The sequence below is a fragment of the Oncorhynchus mykiss genome, chromosome 12, assembly GCF_057628025.1.
Source record: "Oncorhynchus mykiss isolate SJ-2025 chromosome 12, ASM5762802v1, whole genome shotgun sequence".
Taxonomy (NCBI): domain Eukaryota; kingdom Metazoa; phylum Chordata; class Actinopteri; order Salmoniformes; family Salmonidae; genus Oncorhynchus; species Oncorhynchus mykiss.
Genome location: NC_143033.1, coordinates 50,041,309 through 50,062,186, shown reverse-complemented (window position 1 = coordinate 50,062,186; position 20,878 = coordinate 50,041,309). Strand labels below are relative to the sequence as shown.

Below are 20,878 nucleotides of genomic sequence, written 5' to 3'. Positions count from 1 at the left end.
TGCGGTCGGGTGTGTGACCACAGAGTCCCTTAATAGATCACAAAAAAACATCTGAAAACCTACCGCTTCAAAGAGTACCTTGATTAGTACCTGAACCCCCCACCCCCCAAAAAACTATACCTTCATTGTACTAGCACTGACTTTGCTGAAAGCGACTTTGTGGGAACTGTACTTACTATGACTGATATGTGGTTGTCTCACCTAGTTGCCTTAAGATGGATGCACTAACTGTAAGTCACTCTGGATAAGAGCGTCTGCTAAATGACTAAAATGTCAATGTAAATGTGTGTCCATAATACTGTATAGTGGTATTAGTGACTGTCTGTCTGTAGTACTGCTGGTGTGTATGAGAGAGACACCAGTCCTGAGGAGGCATGAGTGACAACTATGCTTACCGGTAATAACCACCGTCACATACTGAAAGACAACTAGACACTGTCACCGCTCTTTGACAGCCACATACTGAAAGACAGCTATAAGTAACGTTAATGTGCTGACATCTCTCACAATCAGCCTCACATTCCTCATCCTTCCCCATCTGTCTGTTCTCCACACATACAGCTACTTCAGTTTATGAAGCCTTTATTAAAAAGGTAAAGTGATCGTTTCAAGTCATATGTCTCTCAACCTCTGTTTCCCCTTTGTACTTCTTTCCTTTTAAGTCCCCCCCACACTTGAAAACAGCAGATGCAAACTTTGAACCAGTACAGATGATTTACTAAATCTGACAAGTTTACGCCTAGACTTAACTATTTAAAATTAAGCATGCTTTTTAGTCCAGGACTAAATCTGTGTCCAGGAAACAGTCCCTATGCGAGGATACCCACTTCTCAGACAGAGTTGGTCATGATGTTATCATCCATTCACCATTTTATCAATTGAAAACTCCATCAGTTGAGTTTCATTTACTGGCAGATTTTCCAATTACTGAGAAAGAAAAAAAAATCTGACATGGGCTGCCTGTCTAAATGCAGCCTATTTGTCCTATTCTTCAGTCTTGTCTGGGATATTTATTTTAGTTGTCCAAGGTTGGGGAGTACATGTAATCCATTACATGTAATCCATTAAAAAAAACGAACTAATCCTTTACCAGAAAAGATATTGTAATCAAATTACAGATACTTTTGAAAAACTAGATTGCTTTGAGGATAAAAAAAAAAGTACAACCAAGATGGAGGACGGAACACAGCAGTGTAGATCACCTCAAGATAAAAACGTAATATTCAATGTCGGTAAGTTAGACTAAATATTAGCACTTCAAACTGGTGTGTAGTTACAGTGCCTTGCGAAAGTATTCGGCCCCCTTGAACTTTGCGACCTTTTGCCACATTTCAGGCTTCAAACATAAAGATATAAAACTGTATTTTTTTTGTGAAGAATCAACAACAAGTGGGACACAATCATGAAGTGGAACGACATTTATTGGATATTTCAAACTTTTTTAACAAATCAAAAACTGAAAAATTGGGCGTGCAAAATTATTCAGCCCCCTTAAGTTAATACTTTGTAGCGCCACCTTTTGCTGCGATTACAGCTGTAAGTCGCTTGGGGTATGTCTCTATCAGTTTTGCACATCGAGAGACTGAAAGTTTTTATCCCATTCCTCCTTGCAAAACAGCTTGAGCTCAGTGAGGTGGGATGGAGAGCATTTGTGAACAACAGTTTTCAGTTCTTTCCACAGATTCTCGATTGGATTCAGGTCTGGACTTTGACTTGGCCATTCTAACACCTGGATATGTTTATTTTTGAACCATTCCATTGTAGATTTTGCTTTATGTTTTGGATCATTGTCTTGTTGGAAGACAAATCTCCGTCCCAGTCTCAGGTCTTTTGCAGACTCCATCAGGTTTTCTTCCAGAATGGTCCTGTAATTTGGCTCCATCCATCTTCCCCATCTTCCCTGTCCCTGCTGAAGAAAAGCAGGCCCAAACCATGATGCTGCCACCACCATGGTTGACAGTGGGGATGGTGTGTTCAGCTGTGTTGCTTTTACGCCAAACATAACGTTTTGCATTGTTGCCAAAAAGTTCAATTTTGGTTTCATCTGACCAGAGCACCTTCTTCCACATGTTTGGTGTGTGGCTTGTGACAAACTTTAAATGACACTTTTTATGGATATCTTTAAGAAATGGCTTTCTTCTTGCCACTCTTCCATAAAGGCCAGATTTGTGCAATATACGACTGATTGTTGTCCTATGGACAGAGTCTCCCACCTCAGCTGTAGATCTCTGCAGTTCTTCCAGAGTGATCATGGGCCTCTTGGCTGCATTTCTGATCAGTCTTCTCCTTGTATGAGCTGAAAGTTTAGAGGGACGGCCAGGTCTTGGTAGATTTGCAGTGGTCTGATACTCCTTCCATTTCAATATTATCGCTTGCACAGTGCTCCTTGGGATGTTTAAAGCTTGGGAAATCTTTTTGTATCCAAATCCGGCTTTAAACTTCTTCACAACAGTATCTCGGACCTGCCTGGTGTGTTCCTTGTTCTTCATGATGCTCTCTGCGCTTTTAACGGACCTCTGAGACTATCACAGTGCAGGTGCATTTATACGGAGACTTGATTACACACAGGTGGATTGTATTTATCATCATTAGTCATTTAGGTCAACATTGGATCATTCAGAGATCCTCACTGAACTTCTGGAGAGAGTTTGCTCCACTGAAAGTAAAGGGGCTGAATAATTTTGCATGCCCAATTTTTCAGTTTTTGAATTGTTAAAGAAGTTTGAAATATCCAATAAATGTCGTTCCACTTCATGATTGTGTCCCACTTGTTGTAGATTCTTCACAAAAAAATACAGTTTTATATCTTTATGTTTGAAGCCTGAAATGTGGGAAAAGGTCGCAAAGTTCAAGGGGGCAAGGCACTGTACCTTCAATCTGGAAAACACCTCAAAACAGAGAAATTTAGCAACAAATATTACGAAAACAAGCAACACCCAAGCATGACGGAGAGTAAAACAGGGGAACCAATCTCAAAACGAAAACGTGACTCTTCTACAGACACAATTTAATATTTTCACCGCCGGGAATGGTAAAGGTCTAAACCGATCTGTTAAAGTCAATAAATGACAAACTTTGCATACTTGAACTAGTCAGTAAAGATATAAAAAAGAGTTTAAGGCAAGCCTCGAGATGAGTGACGAAATAGCTGCGACATTGGAGAAAGACAAAAACAAGTTAAAATTGACAGTCAATAAGATTGAAACCGAAGTTAATGAACTTAAAAAGGAGAGCACCGTTCTGAGAGAAGACTTACTTGACATACAGACTATGTCCATGAGAGAGAATCTGGTACTTATAGGTATCCAAGAGAAAGAATGAGAAGTTCCTCAAGGTGTAGTTAGAGAGTTCCTCACAGTGCTTCAGATCCCACGCGAAGCTGTCGTTAAAATCCAACTTGAACGTGTACACCGTTTCGGACAGAGAGGGCAGAGGTATGAACGCCCAATCGTTGCCAAATTTGCTTGCTTTAACAATGAAATAATGGTTAAACGCCTGGGGAAAAGACTTGCTGGCACAAAAACAGGCAAGAATGATTGGTTCCCAAAGGAAATTGAAGAACGGCGCAAAGTTCTGTATCCAATCTTCAAGGAAAATAGATTGAAAGGGAAACACGTAGCTCTCGTAGTCGATAAACTGTATATTGATAACCAAATGTTCAGAGACACAAAGACTACTCTAAAAATTGCAAAGTTCTCATAGAGGCAAATAATGAAACACACAAAACACAGTAATAATACAAAATAAATAGATAGAAAAGCAATCTTCAAATATAACTAATTGGATCACAAGAAGGTACTAATTCAACATTGTGGAGATAAAAACACAGCAGACAGAAGACATAGAAGGCACATTATGTGGGTATGCTGTCACACTTCAACATCCAGAGAGGGGGCATATTATTGTGGCCTCGGTGGCACAAAATCATCAAAGGTTTGACTGCACGGAGATGCTTGGGAATATGGTCACAACGGGGGACCATGTGTGGGTGTTTCAGGGGAAGTTAATCACCCAATGGTTCATCAAATCTCCCCATTTCTGCCCATTTTTGCAGGCCTACTCACACAGCTGCAACTGTATATGCATTCGTAAATCAAGACCTTTCTTGAGTTGGGCTCTGGAATGGTGCAACTGTTGAGCATCTGAGTGTACGGTTGTTTGTGGGGGAAAGGGGTTGAGTGTGTATGAGTGGTTGTGTGTGTGTGTGTGTGTGTGCGTGCGTGTCCCACAACTACTGCGAGGGAGTAAAACATGTTAGGGACAATGTAGGATGAATCACAATTGTTTTCTAAAATAATAATTGCTTGCCAAAATGTAATTTTTGTAATGGCAATATTGGTAAGAGGTAACAATCCTTTGCATAAACTGCCTACATTACTACAAATATTAAATTGCTCATTAAGATATATAAATATTAGAGGTTGACCGATTATGATTTTTCAACGCTGATTGGAAGACCAAAAAAAGCCGATACATTTTTAAAAAATCGGCAGATTTAATTGGTATTTGTAATAATGACAATTACAACAATACTGAATGAACACTTATTTTAACTTAATATAATACATCAATAAAATCAATTAAGCCTCAAGTAAATAATGGTTTAAATAATTGGTTTAAATAATGCAAAAACAAAGTGTTGGAGAAGAAGGTAAAAGTGCAATATGTGCCATGTAAGAAAGCTAACGTTTAAGTTCCTTGCTCAGAACATGAGAACATATGAAAGCTGGTGGTTCCTTTTAACATGAGTCTTCAATATTCCCAGGTAAGAAGTTTTAGGTTGAAGTTATTATAGGACTATTTCGCTCTATACCATTTGTATTTCATATACCTTTGACTATTGGATGTTCTTATAGGCACTTTTGTATTGCCAGTGTAACAGTATAGCTTCCGTCCCTCTCCTCGCCCCTACCTGGGCTCGAACCAGGAACACATCGACAACAGCCAACCTCGAAGCAGCGTTACCCATGCAGAGCAAGGGGAACAACCACTCCAAGTCTCAGAGCGAGTGACGTTTGAAACGCTATTAGCACGCACCCTGCTAACTAGCTAGCCATTTCACACCGTTTACACCAGCCTAATCTCGGGAGTTGATAGGCTTGAAGTCATAAACAGCTCAATGCTTGAAGCATTGCGAAGAGCTACTGGCAAAACGCACTAAAGTGCTGTTTGAATGAATGCTTACGAGCCTGCTGGTGCCTACCATCGCTCAGTCAGACTGCTCGATCAAATCATAGACTTAATTATAATATAATAACACACAGAAATACGAGCCTTAGGTCATTAATATGGTTGAATCCGGAAACTTTCATCTCGAAAACAAGACGTTTATTCTTTCATTGAAATACGGAACCGTTCCGTATTTTATCTAACGGGTGGCATCCATAAGTCTAAATATTCCTGTTACATTGTACAACCTTCAATGTTATGTCATAATTACGTAACATTCTGGCAAATTAGGTGGCCCAAACTGTTGCATATACCAATGAACGCAAGAGAAGTGACACAATTTCACTTGGTTAATATTGCCTGCTAACCTGGATTTCTTTTAGCTAAATATGCAGTTTAAAAATGTATACTTCTGTGTATTGATTTTAAGAAAGGCATTGATGTTTATGTACACATTGGAGCAACGACAGTCCTTTTTCGCAAATACGCACCGCATCGATTATATGCAACGCAGGACACGCTAGATAAACTAGTAATATCTTCAACCATGTGTAGTTAACTAGTGATTATGATTGATTGATTGTTTTTGATAAGATAAGTTTAATGCTAGCTAGCAACTTACCTTGGCTTACTGCATTTGATTAACAGGCAGGCTCCTCGTGAGGCAGGTGGTTAGAGCGTTGGACTAGTTAACTGTAAGGTTGCAAGATTGAATCCCCGAGCTGACAAGGTAAAAATCTGTCGTTCTACCCCTGAACAAGACAGTTAACCCACCATTCCTAGGCCGTCATTGAAAATAAGAATGTGTTCTTAACTGACCTGCCTAGTTAAATAAATATTAAATAATGGTGTAATATTATTATTATTATTTATTTTTTTAATTGGCCAAATCGGTGTCCAAAAATACTGATTTCCGATTGTTATGAAAACTTGAAATTGTCCCTAATTAAATCGTCCATTCAGATTAATCGGTTGACCTCTAATAAATATATATAAATAATACAAATCGAGGTCGATGGAAATGCTTTTGGTGGTTGTTCTGCGGGTGTCATTGGGTGCTCTTTTCGAAGGATGGGTCCCAGTGTCTCAGGGGCCTTGGGATCCGGGGGTCTGCCAGTCATTGAGATGACAACCCAACTCGGGATGGGGAGGGGTTTTAGTGGGTGGAATAGTGGGGACCAATTGGAGGTTTACTTAGTAGCAATAGACACTGAATCATGTTACGTTTACAAACATATTATGATAAATAGAATTTAAACTTGTGTCTCATTATGGTAATTGGTGTAATAACTATAGCCAGTTATAACTGTAATGGCTTAGCAGATGATTAGAAAAAATTATCAGACTTACCTGGTTGAAAGAGAAGGAATATAATATCTATTGTTTCAAGGAAACTCATTCAACAATTTTAGATGCAGTTTTGTTTAAAAAGGACTGGGGGGGGGGGGGGGGGGGGGGTTTGAAATCAATTTCTCCCGTGGGCAAAGGAATTCAAAAAAGGGTGATCATATTAATTAACAGTGTGCTAATTGTCCAAACAGATTCTCAAGGTAGATGGATGATTTTCACTGGACCATAAACAGATATGGGTCATTAACCTTTACGGACCAAATAATGATGATCCACGCTTCTTTGCAAAACTATATATATATATATATAATAATTTTTCAGCCCTACAAGCAACACAATACTTGATTATTATTGTGGGAGAATATAATACGGTTTTAAATACCTCTATGGATCATAAAGGAAATCACAGTACAAATGATCAACCTCAGGTACTTAAGGAAATCATGAATGTCATGGATATATTGGAATTATTGGATATATGGAGGCTTAAATACCCTGACCTAGTGAGAGATACATGGCGGAGGCTTAATCAAGCTAGTAGTCTTGATTACTTTCTTATGTCATTCTCTCTGGCACCAAAAGTTTTTTTTTTTTTTTTTAAGTGTTGATAGGGGACAGAATGCGGTCGGACCATCACATAATTGGCATATATAAACTCAGAAAAAAAATAAACGTCCCCTTCTCAGGATCCTGTCTTTCAAAGATAATTTGTAAAATAACTTCACAGATCTTCATTGTAACGGGTTTAAACACTGTTTCCCATGCTTGTTCAATGAACCCTAAACAATTAATGAACATGCACCTGTGGAACGGTCATTAAGACACTAACAGCTTACAGATGGTCGGCAATTAAGGTCACATTTATGAAAACTTAGGACATTAAAGAGGCCTTTCTACTGAAAACACCAAAAGAAAGATGCCCAGCGTCCCTGCTCATCTGCGTGAACATGCCTTAGGCATGCTGCAAGGAGGCATGAGGACTGCAGATGTGGACGCCTAAGACAGGATGGACAGCTGATTGTCCTCGCAGTGGCAGGCCACGTGTAACAACACCTGCACAGGATCGGTACATCCGAACATCACACCTGTGGGACAGGTACAGGATGGCAACAACAACTGCCCGAGTTAAACCAGGAACGCACAATCCCTCCATCAGTGCTCAGACTGTCCACAATAGGCTGGACTGAGGGCTTGTAGGTTTGTTGTAAGGCAGGTCCACATCACCGGCAACAACGTCGCCTATGGGCACAAACCCACCGTCGCTGGACTAGAAAGGACTGGCAAAAGTGCTCTTCACTGACGAGTCACGGTTTTGACTCAACAGGGGAGATGGTCGGATTTGCATTTATCGTCAAAGGAATGAGTGTTATACCGAGGCCTGTACTCTGGAGCGGGATCGATTTGGAGGTGGAGGGTCCGTCATGGTCTAGGGCGGTGTGTCACAGCATCATCGGACTGAGCTTGTTGTCATTGCAGGCAATCTCAACGCTGTGCGTAACAGGGAAGGCATCCTCCTCTCTCATGTGGTACCCTTCCTGCAGGCTCATCCTGACATGACCCTCCAGTATGACAATGCCACCAGCAATACTGCTCGTTCTGTGTGTGATTTCCTGCAAGGCAGGAATGTCAGTGTTCTGCTATAGCCACCGAAGAGCCTGCATCTCATTCCCATTGAGCAAGCCTGGGACATGTTAGATCGGAGCGTGAGTGCTAGGGCTATTCCTCCCAGAAATGTCCGGGAACTTGCAGGTGCCTTGGTTGAAGAGTGGGGTAACATCTCACAGCAAGAATTGGCAAATCTGGTGCAGTCCAAGAGGAGGAAATGCACTGCAGTACTTAATGCACCTGGTGGCCACACCAGATACTGACTGTTACTTTTGATTTAGACCCCCCTTTGTTCAGGGCCACATTATTCAATTTCTGTTAGTTACATGTCTGTGGAATTTGCTCAGTTTATGTCTCAGTTGTTGAATCTTGTTTTGTTCATACACATATTTACACATGTTAAGTTTGCTGATAATAAACGCAGTTGACAGTGAGAGGACGCTTCTTTTTTTTGCCGAGTTTATAGTACTTTTACATAATTTCCACATGGGCGAGGATATTGGAAATTTAATCAAAGCCTACTAGATGATAACTTGTTTTTAACTAGGACAGAAAAATGTATAACTTACTTTTTCCGACATAACATAGGTACAGCAGATCCCCTTATTGTATGGGACACTTTTAAATGTGCCTTTAGAGGCCATGCAATTCAGTACTCATCTATAAAACAAAAGCAATTTAGGTCAAAAGAGTCCATATTAACAGTACAGATACATAGCAATAAAAACTGTACCATAGAGGTTCAGAGTAAGTTAGAGGAAAAACAAAAAGAAATGGAAGAACTTATTCAAGAAAGAACCAGTGTAATATATTATCCAAAAAAAGCGAACTGGTTGGAATATGGGGAAAAAAATGCACCAAATTCTTTTTCAATCTTCAACATAGAAATGCTACCAAAAATGTTTTACTGAAACTTGTTACAAATGATGGAGTCACTCATTATTCACCGAACGATACTTTGAAAGAGGAAGTAAAGAAGTTTAAGCATGTTGTTTTTGTTTCAGTCTCCATCTCCACTAACTGAAGCTAATTATATGGATTTGTTTCCTATTAATAATGTAAAATTAACATGTGTACAGAAAGACTCATGTGATGGCCAAATTACAGAGAAGGAACTTCTTGATTCAATTAAAGCATTTAAGTCCAGGAAAACTCCAGGGCTGGATGGCATACCAGTGGAGGTATAGCAAACTTATTTTTATATACTCAGAGGACCATTATTAGCATGTTTTAACCACTCCTATATAAATGGTAGATTATCGGACACGTAACAAGAAAGTCTGATTTCATTATTACTGAAAATAGGATCCAAGTGGTATATACACTGCTCAAAAAATAAAGGGAACACTAAAATAACACATCCTAGATCTGAATGAATGAAATATTCTTATTAAATACTTTTTTCTTTACATAGTTGAATGTGCTGACAACAAAAAAACACACAAATGATCAATGGAAATCAAATGTATCAACCCATGGAGGTCTGGATTTGGAGTCACACTGAAAATGAAAGTGGAAAACCACACTACAGGCTGATCCAACTTTGATGTAATGCCCTTAAAACAAGTCAAAATGAGGCTTAGTAGGGTGTGTGTCCTCCACGTGCCTGTATGACCTCCCTACAATGCCTGGGCATGCTCCTGGTGAGGTAGTGGATGGTCTCCTGAGGTATCTCCTCCCAGACTTGGACTAAAGCATCCGCCAACTCCTGGACAGTCTGTGGTGCAACGTGGCGTTGGTGGATGGAGCGAGACATGATGTCCCAGATGTGCTCAATTGGATTCAGGTCTGGGGAACGGGCGGGCCAGTCCATAGCATCAATGCCTTCCTCTTGCAGGAACTGCTAAAAAACACTACAGCCACATGAGGTCTAGCATTGTCTTGCATTAGGAGGAACCCAGAGCCAACCGCACCAGCATATGGTCTCACAAGGGGTCTGAGGATCTCATCTCGGTACCTAATGGCAGTCAGGCTACCTCTGGCGAGCACATGGAGGGCTGTGCGGCCCCCCAAAGAAATGCCACCCCACATCATGACTGACCCACCGCCAAACCGGTCATGCTGGAGGATGTTGCAGGCAGCAGAACGTTCTCCACGGCATCTCCAGACTGTCACATGTGCTCAGTGTGAACCTGCTTTCATCTGTGAAGTGCACAGGGCGCCAGTGGCGAATTTGCCAATCTTGGTGTTCTCTGGTAAATGCCAAACATCCTGCACGGTATTGGGCTGTAAGCACAACCCCCACCTGTGGACGTCGGACCCTCATACCACCCTCATGGAGTCTGTTTCTGACGGTTTGAGCAGACATGCACATTTGTGGCCTGCTGGAGGTCATTTTGCAGGGCTCTGGCAGTGCTCCTCCTGCTCCTCCTTGCACAAAGGCAGAGGTAGCGGTCCTGCTGCTGAGTTGTTGCCCTCCTACGGCCTCCTCCACGTCTCCTGATGTACTGGCCTGTCTCCTGGTAGCGCCTCTATGTTCTGGACACTACGCTGACAGACACAGCAAACCTTCTTGCCACAGCTCATATTGATGTGCCATCCTGGATGAGCTGCACTACCTGAGCCACTTGTGTGGGTTGTAGACTCCGTCTCATGCTACCACTAGAGTGAAAGCACCGCCAGCATTCAAAAGTGACCAAAACATCAGCCAGGAAGCATAGGAACTGAGAAGTGGTCTGTGGTCACAAACTGCAGAACCACTCCTTTATTGGGGGTGTCTTGCTAATTGCCTATAATTTCCACCTGTTGTCTATTCCATTTCCACAAGGAGTCGTATACAAGTTAATACTATAGCCAATTGGTTAGATTACTAACGTTAGCCGTCTGACTTTATTAGTCAGCTAATTTTCACACCATAAACTCAATTTTTTTATCAGTTAAGTTGGCTAATGTTGCTCAACATTTCTCTGGCTAGCTAACGGATACTTCGATCCAGCTAGCAAGATACTTAGCAATGCTAACAATACTTGTTCCACCACACTTTCTCCCTCACCTCAAACTTTTCAAATGCCAGTTGTTTTTTGGTTATAGCTCATGAAGTAAGCTTCATCACCTTCTCACCCCTATCTCCTTGGTCAGGCTTTTCACCTACCTCTGTTATTGTTCAGGGGACACGTTGCTGTAACTGGCAAACTGACTTTATACTCTCCCGCTGTCTTTCCAGAGCTCGCGCTGATGCTGTAACTAGAAAATTGGTTGTCCCTTCTCTCTTCAGTCGCATGCTGCATCCTGTTGTTTCGTGAACGATTGGCTGAGCCTTGGATCCAAACGCGCATCACTCGTTCGCATACAGCCAGTAGTGATCCAAAGCCCCACCCCTGTCTCAGTCACAGGTCATAGGTTCTCCAACAGGATAATGACCCAAAACACACAGCTAAAAGCACTCAAGAATGGATACGAACAAAACATTTTACTATTCTGAAATGGCCTTCTATGAGTCCTGATCTGAATCCTATCAAACATCTATGGAAAGAGCTGAAACTTGCAATCTGGAGAAGGCACCCATCAAACCTGAGACAGCTGGAGCAGTTTGCTCAGTTTGCTCAGGAAGAGTGGGCCAAACCACCTGTTAACAGGTGCAGAAGTATCATTGAGAGCTACAGAAAACGTTTGATTGCAGTGATTGCCTTTAAAGGTTGTGCAACAAAATATTAGGTTATGGGTCCCATCATTCTTGTCCATGCCATTTTCAATTGTTTTATTATTTACAATATTATGTTGAATAAAAAAATCTAATCAATGTTTGATTTATATTAAATATGGAATAAACTATGGTGGACACCAATTACTTTTGTCAGTTAAGTTATCTCAGAGAAAATGGTGCATTCTTCATTTTTTATGGTGGGGTGCCAACAAATTTGACCACATGTGTGTGTGTGATTGTATCTCACATAGGCGTGAAGAGGAGTATTTTTTTATAGGGCAAGGCAACTCTAACCAACATCTCGTCTCATACTTTTTCCAACCTACACTGTGAATATTTAAATGATGTATTCAATATAGTCAAGAAAAATAAACTAATAACACACAAATTATTGTAAGTACACTATTTTTGTCTATTGTTGTGACTTAGATGAAGATCAGATCAAATTTGATGATCAATTTATGCAGAAATCCAGGTAATTCCAAAGGGTTCACATACTTTTTCTTACCACTGTAGATATTCCATTAAAAATCTGCCATTTCCAGCTACAATAGTCATTTACAACATTAACAATGTGTACACTGTATTTCTGATCAATTTGATGTTATTTTAAAATGGACAATTTTTCCTGGATCTTCTGTCAAAAACAAGGACATTTCTAAGTGACCTCAAACTTTTGAATGGTAGTGTGTATACACTACCAGTGAAAGGTTTGGAAACAACTACTCATTCAAGGGTTTCTTTATTTTGACTCTTTTCTACATTGTAGAATAATATTGAAGACATCAAAACTATGAAATAACACACATTGAATCCTGTAGTAACCAAAAAAAGTGTTAAAACAAATCCAATTTGAGATTCTTCAAAGTAGCCACCCTTTGCCTTGACAGCTTAGCACACTCTTGGCATTCTCTCAACCAGCTTCATGAGGTAGTCACCTGGAATGGAATGCATTTCATTAACAGGTGTTCCTTGTTAATAATAGTTCATTTGTGGAATTTATTTCCTTCTTAATGTGTTTGAGCCAATCAGTTGTGTTGTGACAAGGTAGGGGTGGTATACAGAAGATAGCCCTATTTTGTAAATATTATGGCAAAAGAAGTAAGCTAAGAAAAACAAAAGTCCATCATTACTTAAAAACATGCAGGTCCGTCAATCCGGGAAACTTAAAGAACTTTGAAAGTTTCTTCAAGTGCAATCACAAAAACCATAAAGTCCTGTGATGAAACTGTCTCTCACGAGGACCCGCCACAGGAAAGGAAGACCAAGAGTTACCTCTGCTGCAGAGGATCAGTTCATTAGAGTTACCAACCTCAGAAATTGCAGCCCCAATAAATGCTTCACAGAGTTCAAGTAACATACACATCTCAACTTCAACTGTTCAGAGGAGAATGTGTTAATCAAGCCTTCATGGGGAAATTGCTGCAAAGAAACCACTACTAAAGGACACCAATAAGAAGAAGAGACTTGCTTGGGCCAAGAAACACGAGCAATGGACATTAGACCGGTGGAAATCTGTCCTTTGGTCTGATGAGTCCAAATTTGATATGTTTGGTTCCAACCACCGTGACTTTGAGATACAGAGTAGGTTAACAGATGATCTCCTCATGTGTGGTTCCCAATGTGAAGCATGGAGGGAGTGGTGTGATGGTGCTTTGCTGGTAACACTGTCAGTGATTTATTTAGAATTCAAGGTACACTTAACCATCATCACTACCACAGCATTCTGCAGCAATACGCCATCCCATCTGGTTTGGGCTTAGTGGGACTATCATTTGTTTTTCAACAGGACAATGACCCAACGCACCTCCAGGCTGTGTAAGGTCTATTTGACCAAGAAGGACAGTGATGGAGTGCTGCATCAGATGACCTATTCTCCACAATCCCCTGACCTCAACCCAATTGAGATGGTTTGGGATGAGTTGGACCGCAGAGTGAAGGAAAAGCAGCCAACAAGTGCTCAGCATATGTGGGAACTCCTTCAAGACTGTTGGAAAAGCATTTGAGGTGAAGCCGGAATGCCAAGAGTGTGCAAAGCTGTCATCAAGGCAAAGGGTGGCTATTTGAAAAATATCAAACATATGTGGATTTGTTTTTAATTTTTTGGGGTTACTACATGATTCCATATGTGTTATTTCATTGTTTATGTCTTCACTATTATTCTACAATGTAGAATAATAGTAAAAATAAAGAAAAACCCTTGAATGAGTAGGTGTTTTAAAACATTTGATCGGTAGAGTGTATGTATATATATATATAGGATTTTTTTTTTTTATCCCAGCCCCTGTCCCCGCAAGAGACCTTTTGGTAGGCAGTCATTATACATAATAATTTGTTCTTAACTGACTTGCCTAGTTTAATAAAGGTTAAATAAATTAAACAAATAAAAAATAAGAAAAGCAATTACACCTAACCTGCAGTAGGCCTACTACACCGTTATATTGTGTTATGCTACATAAATGGTTCCCAATCTTTTTCAGTTACTGCACCACTAACTGAATTTTGCTCTGCCCAGAGTATCCCTGAAGTATTCAGTCGTGCAGTAAACCTATGGTCTCATGAGTCTTCTCAGGTACCCCCTGTGGATAGGCCAAGTACCCCCATGTGTCCTAATACCTTCTCAGTGTCAAGAACTTCGGTTATTTTTAATCAGAATTAAAAAAGCTTTAAATGTAAAAGCTTTCTTTTTGCCCATACCTAGCCTGGAAGTGGGAATGTAGGCCACTATTTTGCAATTAAAACTAAACTGCATGGGTCTACTGTAACTAATTGGTGTTGGAAAATGTTTACTCGAAACCTCAACATCTGCCAATATTGCTACGCTACTCTATTAGGTCTATAAATAGTCTGAACAATCGGGTTTTGGCAATTGTAGTGTATTTGAATTCTGAACAGCAGAGCAGTTCTATCCTAGCCAGTAGAATAAACCAAATTATAAAAAAGGTTCGGAGAAATCTATTTATATATAAACGAAATGTTATTCCATGTCTACATTCAAAACCTAGTCATCTGAATATGGTAAATACATCAGAGCATGGCCATGTTTTATCGACAGCTATAAAACACAGGTAGTCTACATTCGCACTATTTTACACACAAGTGCATAGCCCAACCATAAATCATGTTCGTAGGCTCTTTGTCGTGAATTTCGTTATTTCGAGAGAAAAAAAAAACTATGACAAACGTTAATCTACCCTTGTTCCAATTTAAATAAAGAATCAGGACAATTAACACCAATGTTTAAAGAGCGACATTGTAACGTAGCATATTGAAACAAAAACAAGCAATTAGACAAAACAGATTTTCCACGGACTTAATTTACCTCATTGTTTGGCGGGACTGCAAATCCTCTCTCCCAAGCTAGATATTTGGTTTTGGATGAGTAGCCGGAGTAGAAAATAGAAGACATACGATATAACGATGGTAAAAATGTGATACACACATATATCAATCTAGCCACCCTATGACTGCACAAATAGGCGAAATAGACACCGGCACACCACGACAATTTCCTGGTTCAAGGGAGGAGGAGGTTGAATATAATTGTTGGTGCTTTCAAGATAACGGGGAACTCGGAAAAAATCATGACGTCAGTGATTTGCAGGCAGCGGTGTAAAGTACTTGTGAAATATATTATTTTTTAAAGTAAGTTAAGACGACGGCCTACCCCGGCCAAACACAGACGACGCTGGGTCAATTGTGCGCTGAACTATGGGACTCCCAATCACGACTGGATGTGATTCAGCCCGGATTCGAACGAGATACTGTGGTGTCGCCACTTGCAGTGAGATGCAGTGCCTTTGACCGCAGCGCCACTCGGGAGACCAAAACACTTGTTCCCATACCAGGAGTCGAACCCAGGCTGCCTGGGTGAAAACCAGGAATATGGGACACATTCTACACCTTCAAATATACTTTAAAGTAGGCCTACTACTTCAACAGTTTTTGGGGTATTTGTACTTTACTATTTATATTTTTTGACAACTTTTACTTTTACTACACTACATTCCTAAAGAAAATAATGTACTTTTTACTCCATACGTTTTCCCTGACACCCAAAAGTACTGTTTTATGCTTAGCAGGACAGGAAAATTGTCAAATTCCCGCACTTATCAATATAACATCCCAGATCATCCCTACTGTCTCTGATCTGGCGGACTCACTAAACACAAATACTTCGTTTGTAAATTGTCTGAGTGTTGGAGTGTGCCCCCTGGCTGTCCGTAAAATTAAAAAACAAGAAGCCGTCTGGTTTGCTTAATCTAATCAAATGGTTACCCAGACTATTTGCATGCCCCCCCTTCTACACTGCTGCTACTCTGTTATTATCTATGCATAGTCACTTTAATAACTCTACCTATACATATTACCTCAATTACCATGACACCGCTGCCCCTGCAAATTGACTCTGTACCGGTACCCCCTGTATATAGCCTCGCCTATTGTTATATTACTGCTGCTCTTTAATTATTTGTTACTTTTATCTCTTACTTTTTTAGGTATTTTCTTAAAACTGCATTGTCGGTTAAGGGCTTGTACAGTGCCTTGCAAAAGTATTCGGCCCCCTTGAACTTTGCGACCTTTTGCCACATTTCAGGCTTCAAACATAAAGATATAAAACTGTATTTTTTTGTGAAGAATCAACAACAAGTGGGACACAATCATGAAGTGGAACGACATTTATTGGATATTTCAAACTTTTTTAACAAATCAAAACTGAAAAATTGGGCGTGAGTTCCACTGGCTTTGCTCATCTGTACAGGACACCCCTGTCAACCCTCCATACACAGCATTCTGCACCTTCAACCAAAAACTACTGTTAGAATAGTCAATTACAGTACAGAACACTAGTTTACATGGTGTTCACAGGTGACTAGTTTACACAGATCCCTTTTAACTAATAGGTTTAGGTTATTGGTAATTTCCTATTTGACTGTAAATCTCACCTTGATTCTGTACCTACCTCACTGTACCTACCTCAGAACCGTGTGTGCATGTTGTAATAGTTATTAGTTATTAGTTCTGGTCAGTGATATGGTATCATCACAATTAGCGAGCTAGTTAACATCAAACGTATCAGTCATAGAAAGGGCAAGTTATGATAAACAAAAAGCCAGCAAGCTAGCTACCTTCCATAGTATTGCAGGGGTTCAAACTATAGAACCCAGTTCCTACATTTGAACATAAATATGGCTTTTTATCAAAAACTATGCTACATTCTATATTTTCGACCCTCAGGATGACAAATCAGAGCAAGATTACTGAATGGAAGTACATTATTTACCTTCAGAGGTGAATGTTTCAAACCAGTTGCCGTGATAAATGTTTTGTTGTTGTGCACGCTCCTCAAACAATAGCATGTTATTTTGTCACTGTAATAGCTACTGTAAATTGGACAGTCCAGTTAGATTAGATTAACAATCATTTAAGCTTTCTACCCTTATAAGACATGTCTATGTCCTATGAAATGTTACTTGTTACTTACAACATCATGTTAATCAGATTAGCGCACGTTAGCGCAACTGTCCCGTGGGGGGGGGGGGGGGGGGGGGGGGGATCTCGTAGAGGTTAAATAAGGTGAATAGGACCTCGAACAAATAATACATGAGACCAAAGACATCCAAAATCCATCAGATTAGGAGTTTTTAATAAAGTCAGCAACGCTGATATCAAATTAAATGTTTTGAAGAAAAAAAGTTATCACATATAGCACGTGTCAAACTCATTCCAAGGAGGGCTAAGTGTCTGCGGGATTTTTTTGGACTTGAATGATTAATTAAGGTCACTGATTAGTAAGGAACTCTCCTCAGCTAGTTGTCTAGGTCATAATTGAAAGGAAAAAAAAAAAAAAAACAGCAGACACTAGGATCTCCATTGAATGAGTTTGACAAAAGCCGGACACATGCTCTCCAAACAAAGACAAGGAAGAAATTAACAGTAAACTGGTTAAATGTAATTAAATAAAACAAATGTCCTTTATCACAAGTGTGAGTGCAGTTTGTGGCGTGTATTCATGGATACCAAGGGAAGCCAGGCTTCCCCCCCAAAAATTGAATAATATATATTTTTTAAATAAAATAATATATCTTTCATCTCTGTGTTTCATAGTTTTCCTTCAATTTGCAAGAGGCTGAATCTATCTCGCAGGAGAAAGCATCCAAATGAGCGAAATAGCGCCACTCTGTCCCTCTACATGTAGGCCATCTATCTGATGCTGTCTGGTCCAAACGAGTATGACATTGTTGATGCCTGTACCAATGAACGCAAGAGAAGCCAGTGATCATTTGGCCTCAATAAAAAAAAGTATAAAAAAATGTGCCAATGAGTGTTGAGCTAAACTGAGCGAGCTCAACAGTGAATGGTCCTGGCGCACCAAAAAAAAGTGTAAAGGGAAGCCAGCTTGGATTTTGGTGTCACTCCTAACAAATCGCATTGAGAGCATACAGTACGTCAGTGACAGAAACAACTTGAATTGTTGCATCTCATTGTGTTGTTGTCCTCAGGTCGCTAACTAGCTAAAATTGGCCCTTTCCTAAATTAGCCAAGAATGGAGATAGGGATTTGGAATTGTAGTTTTACTTAATTCTCCGTACTGGCCAATGGCTATAACGGCGATTCTGATCCAACCATTAATTCATACATTGTTATGCCCCTGGCCTGAGAGGATGGAAGTTCAATATGTAGCTAGATGTAGAAGGCTAATCTTAACTAGCTAACGTTTATTCTGCCACTGTGTCTTCTTATGATCTCGGCCTTTAGGACTATATATCATGGTCACAAGGCATATGAATCAACAGGTTATAGAGCAAACAATGTAATTATCACAACACATAGGCTGTAAAATGGCTTGGTGGTAGGTGGGGGCTTGGCTTCCACTACTGGTGAGTTCTCCAAACAACATTTCCACTTGGAGTGAGAATGATATGAATGTATATTATATTTAATGAATTATAAACATTTTCATAACCAAACATTCTAAATTAATGGGGGAATATGATAGGATTAACAGTAATTTAACTCATGAATACAGTACCAGTAAAAGTTTGGACTCATTCAAGGGTTTTTCTTTATTTTTACTATTTTCTACAATGTATAATAATAGTGAAGACATTAAAACTATGAAATAACACATATAGAATCATGTAGTAACCAAAAAGGTGTTAAACAAATCAAAATAAATGTTATATTTGAGATTCTTCAAAGTAGCCACCCTTTGCCTTGATGATAGCTTTGCACACTCTTGGCATTCTCTCAACCAGCTTCATGAGGTGCCCTGGAATGCATTTCAATTAAAAGTTCATTTGTGGAATTTCTTTCCTTCTTAATGCATTTGCGCCAAACACTTGTGCTGTGACAAGGTAGAGATGGTATACAGAAGATATCCCAACTTGGTAAAATACCAAGTTCATATTATGGCAAGAACAGCTCAAATAAGCAAAGAGAAATGACAGTTCATCATTACTTTAAAACCTCTTGGTGTTAGGGGGCAGCATTTTCATTTTTGAAAAAAAAACGTTCCCGTTTTAAACGGGATATTTTGTCAGGAAAAGATGCTAGAATATGCATATAATGAACAGCTTTGGATAGAAAACACTCTAACGTTTCCAAAACTGTGAAGATATTGTCTGTGAGTATAACAGAACTGATGTTGCAGGCGAAAGCCTGAGAAAAATCCAATCCGGAAGTGCCCCAGGTTTTGAAAGCGCTGCGTTCCAATGACTCCCTATTCAGCTGTGAATGTACCATCAACGAGCTTACGCTTTCTACGTTTTCCCCAAGGTGTCTACTGCATTGTGACGCAGTTTTACGCATTTCTGTTGAAGAATAGCCGTAGGCGGCCACATTGCGTAAGTGGTCACATGGCGGCTCCGAGAGAGATTCTCGCGTAAAATACAGAGGTAGCCATTACTCCAATCGGTCCTAGTGAAAAACGAATTGTCCCGACGGATATATTATCGAATAGATATTATAAAAAAATTCTAAACAACGTTTGCCATGTTTCTGTATATTATGGAGCTAATTTTGAATATTTTTCGGTGTTGTGGTGACCACAATTTCCAGGCGATTTCTCAGCCAAACGTGAAGAACAAACAGAGCTATTTCGCCTACAAAAATAATATTTTGGGAAAAAATTAACTTTGGCTGTCTACCTGGGAGTCTCGTGAGTGAAAACATCCGAAGTTCATCAAAGGTAAACGATTTAATTTGATTGCTTTTCTGATTTCCGTGACAAGGTTGCCTGCTGCTATCAAGGCATAATGCTATGCTAGGCTATGATAAACTTACACAAATGCTTGTCTAGCGTTGGCTGTAAAGCATATTTTGAAAATCTGAGATGACAGGGTGATTAACAAAAGGCTAAGCTGTGTTCCAATATATTTCACTTGTGATTTTCATGAACAGGAATATTTTCTAGGGAGATTTATGTCCGTTGCGTTATGCTAATTAGTGTCAGATGATGACAACGGTCCCGTTCACGGGATGGGGTGTCACTACAGGTTAAGACATGAAGGTCAGTCAATCCGGAACATTTGAAGAACTTTGAAATTTGCTTCAAGTGCAGTAGCAAAATCCACCAAGCGCTGTGATGAAACTGGCTCTCATGAGGACCGCCACAGGAAAGAAAGACCCAGAGTTACCTCTGCTGCAGAGAATAAGTTCATTAGAGTTACCAACCTCAGAAATTGCAGCCCTAATAAATGCTTCACAGAGTTCAAGTAACAGAAATCTCAACACAACTCTTCAGAGTTGCATGAATCAGGCCTTCATGGTTGAATTGCTGCAAAGAAACCATTACTAAAGGACACCAATAAGAAGAAGAGACTTGCTTGGCGAAGAAACACGAGCAATGGACATTAGACCGGTGAAAATCTGTAATTTGGTCTGATGAGTCCAAATTTGAGATTTTTGGTTCCAACCACCGTGTCTTTGCGAGACACAGAGTAGGTGAACGAATGATCTCCGCAGGTGTGGTTCCCTCCGTGAAGCATGGAGGAGGAGGTGTGATGGTGTGTGGGGTGCTTTGCTGGTGACACTGTCTGTGATTTTTTTTCAAATTCAAGGCATACTTAACCAGCATGGCTACCACAGCATTCTGCAGAGATACGCCAT

At 40.0% G+C, this 20,878-nt stretch overlaps 1 protein-coding gene across 1 annotated transcript in view; it reads right to left on the bottom strand.

Annotated features, from left to right (window-relative positions):
• The window catches only part of LOC110537713 (uncharacterized), a 40,036-nt gene extending 24,485 nt beyond the window's left edge, over positions 1–15,551 (bottom strand). Inside the window, exon 1 of the mRNA XM_021623994.3 lies at positions 15,090–15,551. Coding sequence (XP_021479669.1) covers positions 15,090–15,094 — 5 coding nt within the window. The 5' untranslated portion in view covers positions 15,095–15,551. The remainder of the gene's footprint in view (positions 1–15,089) is intronic.
• Between the last annotated feature and the right edge of the window lie 5,327 nt (positions 15,552–20,878).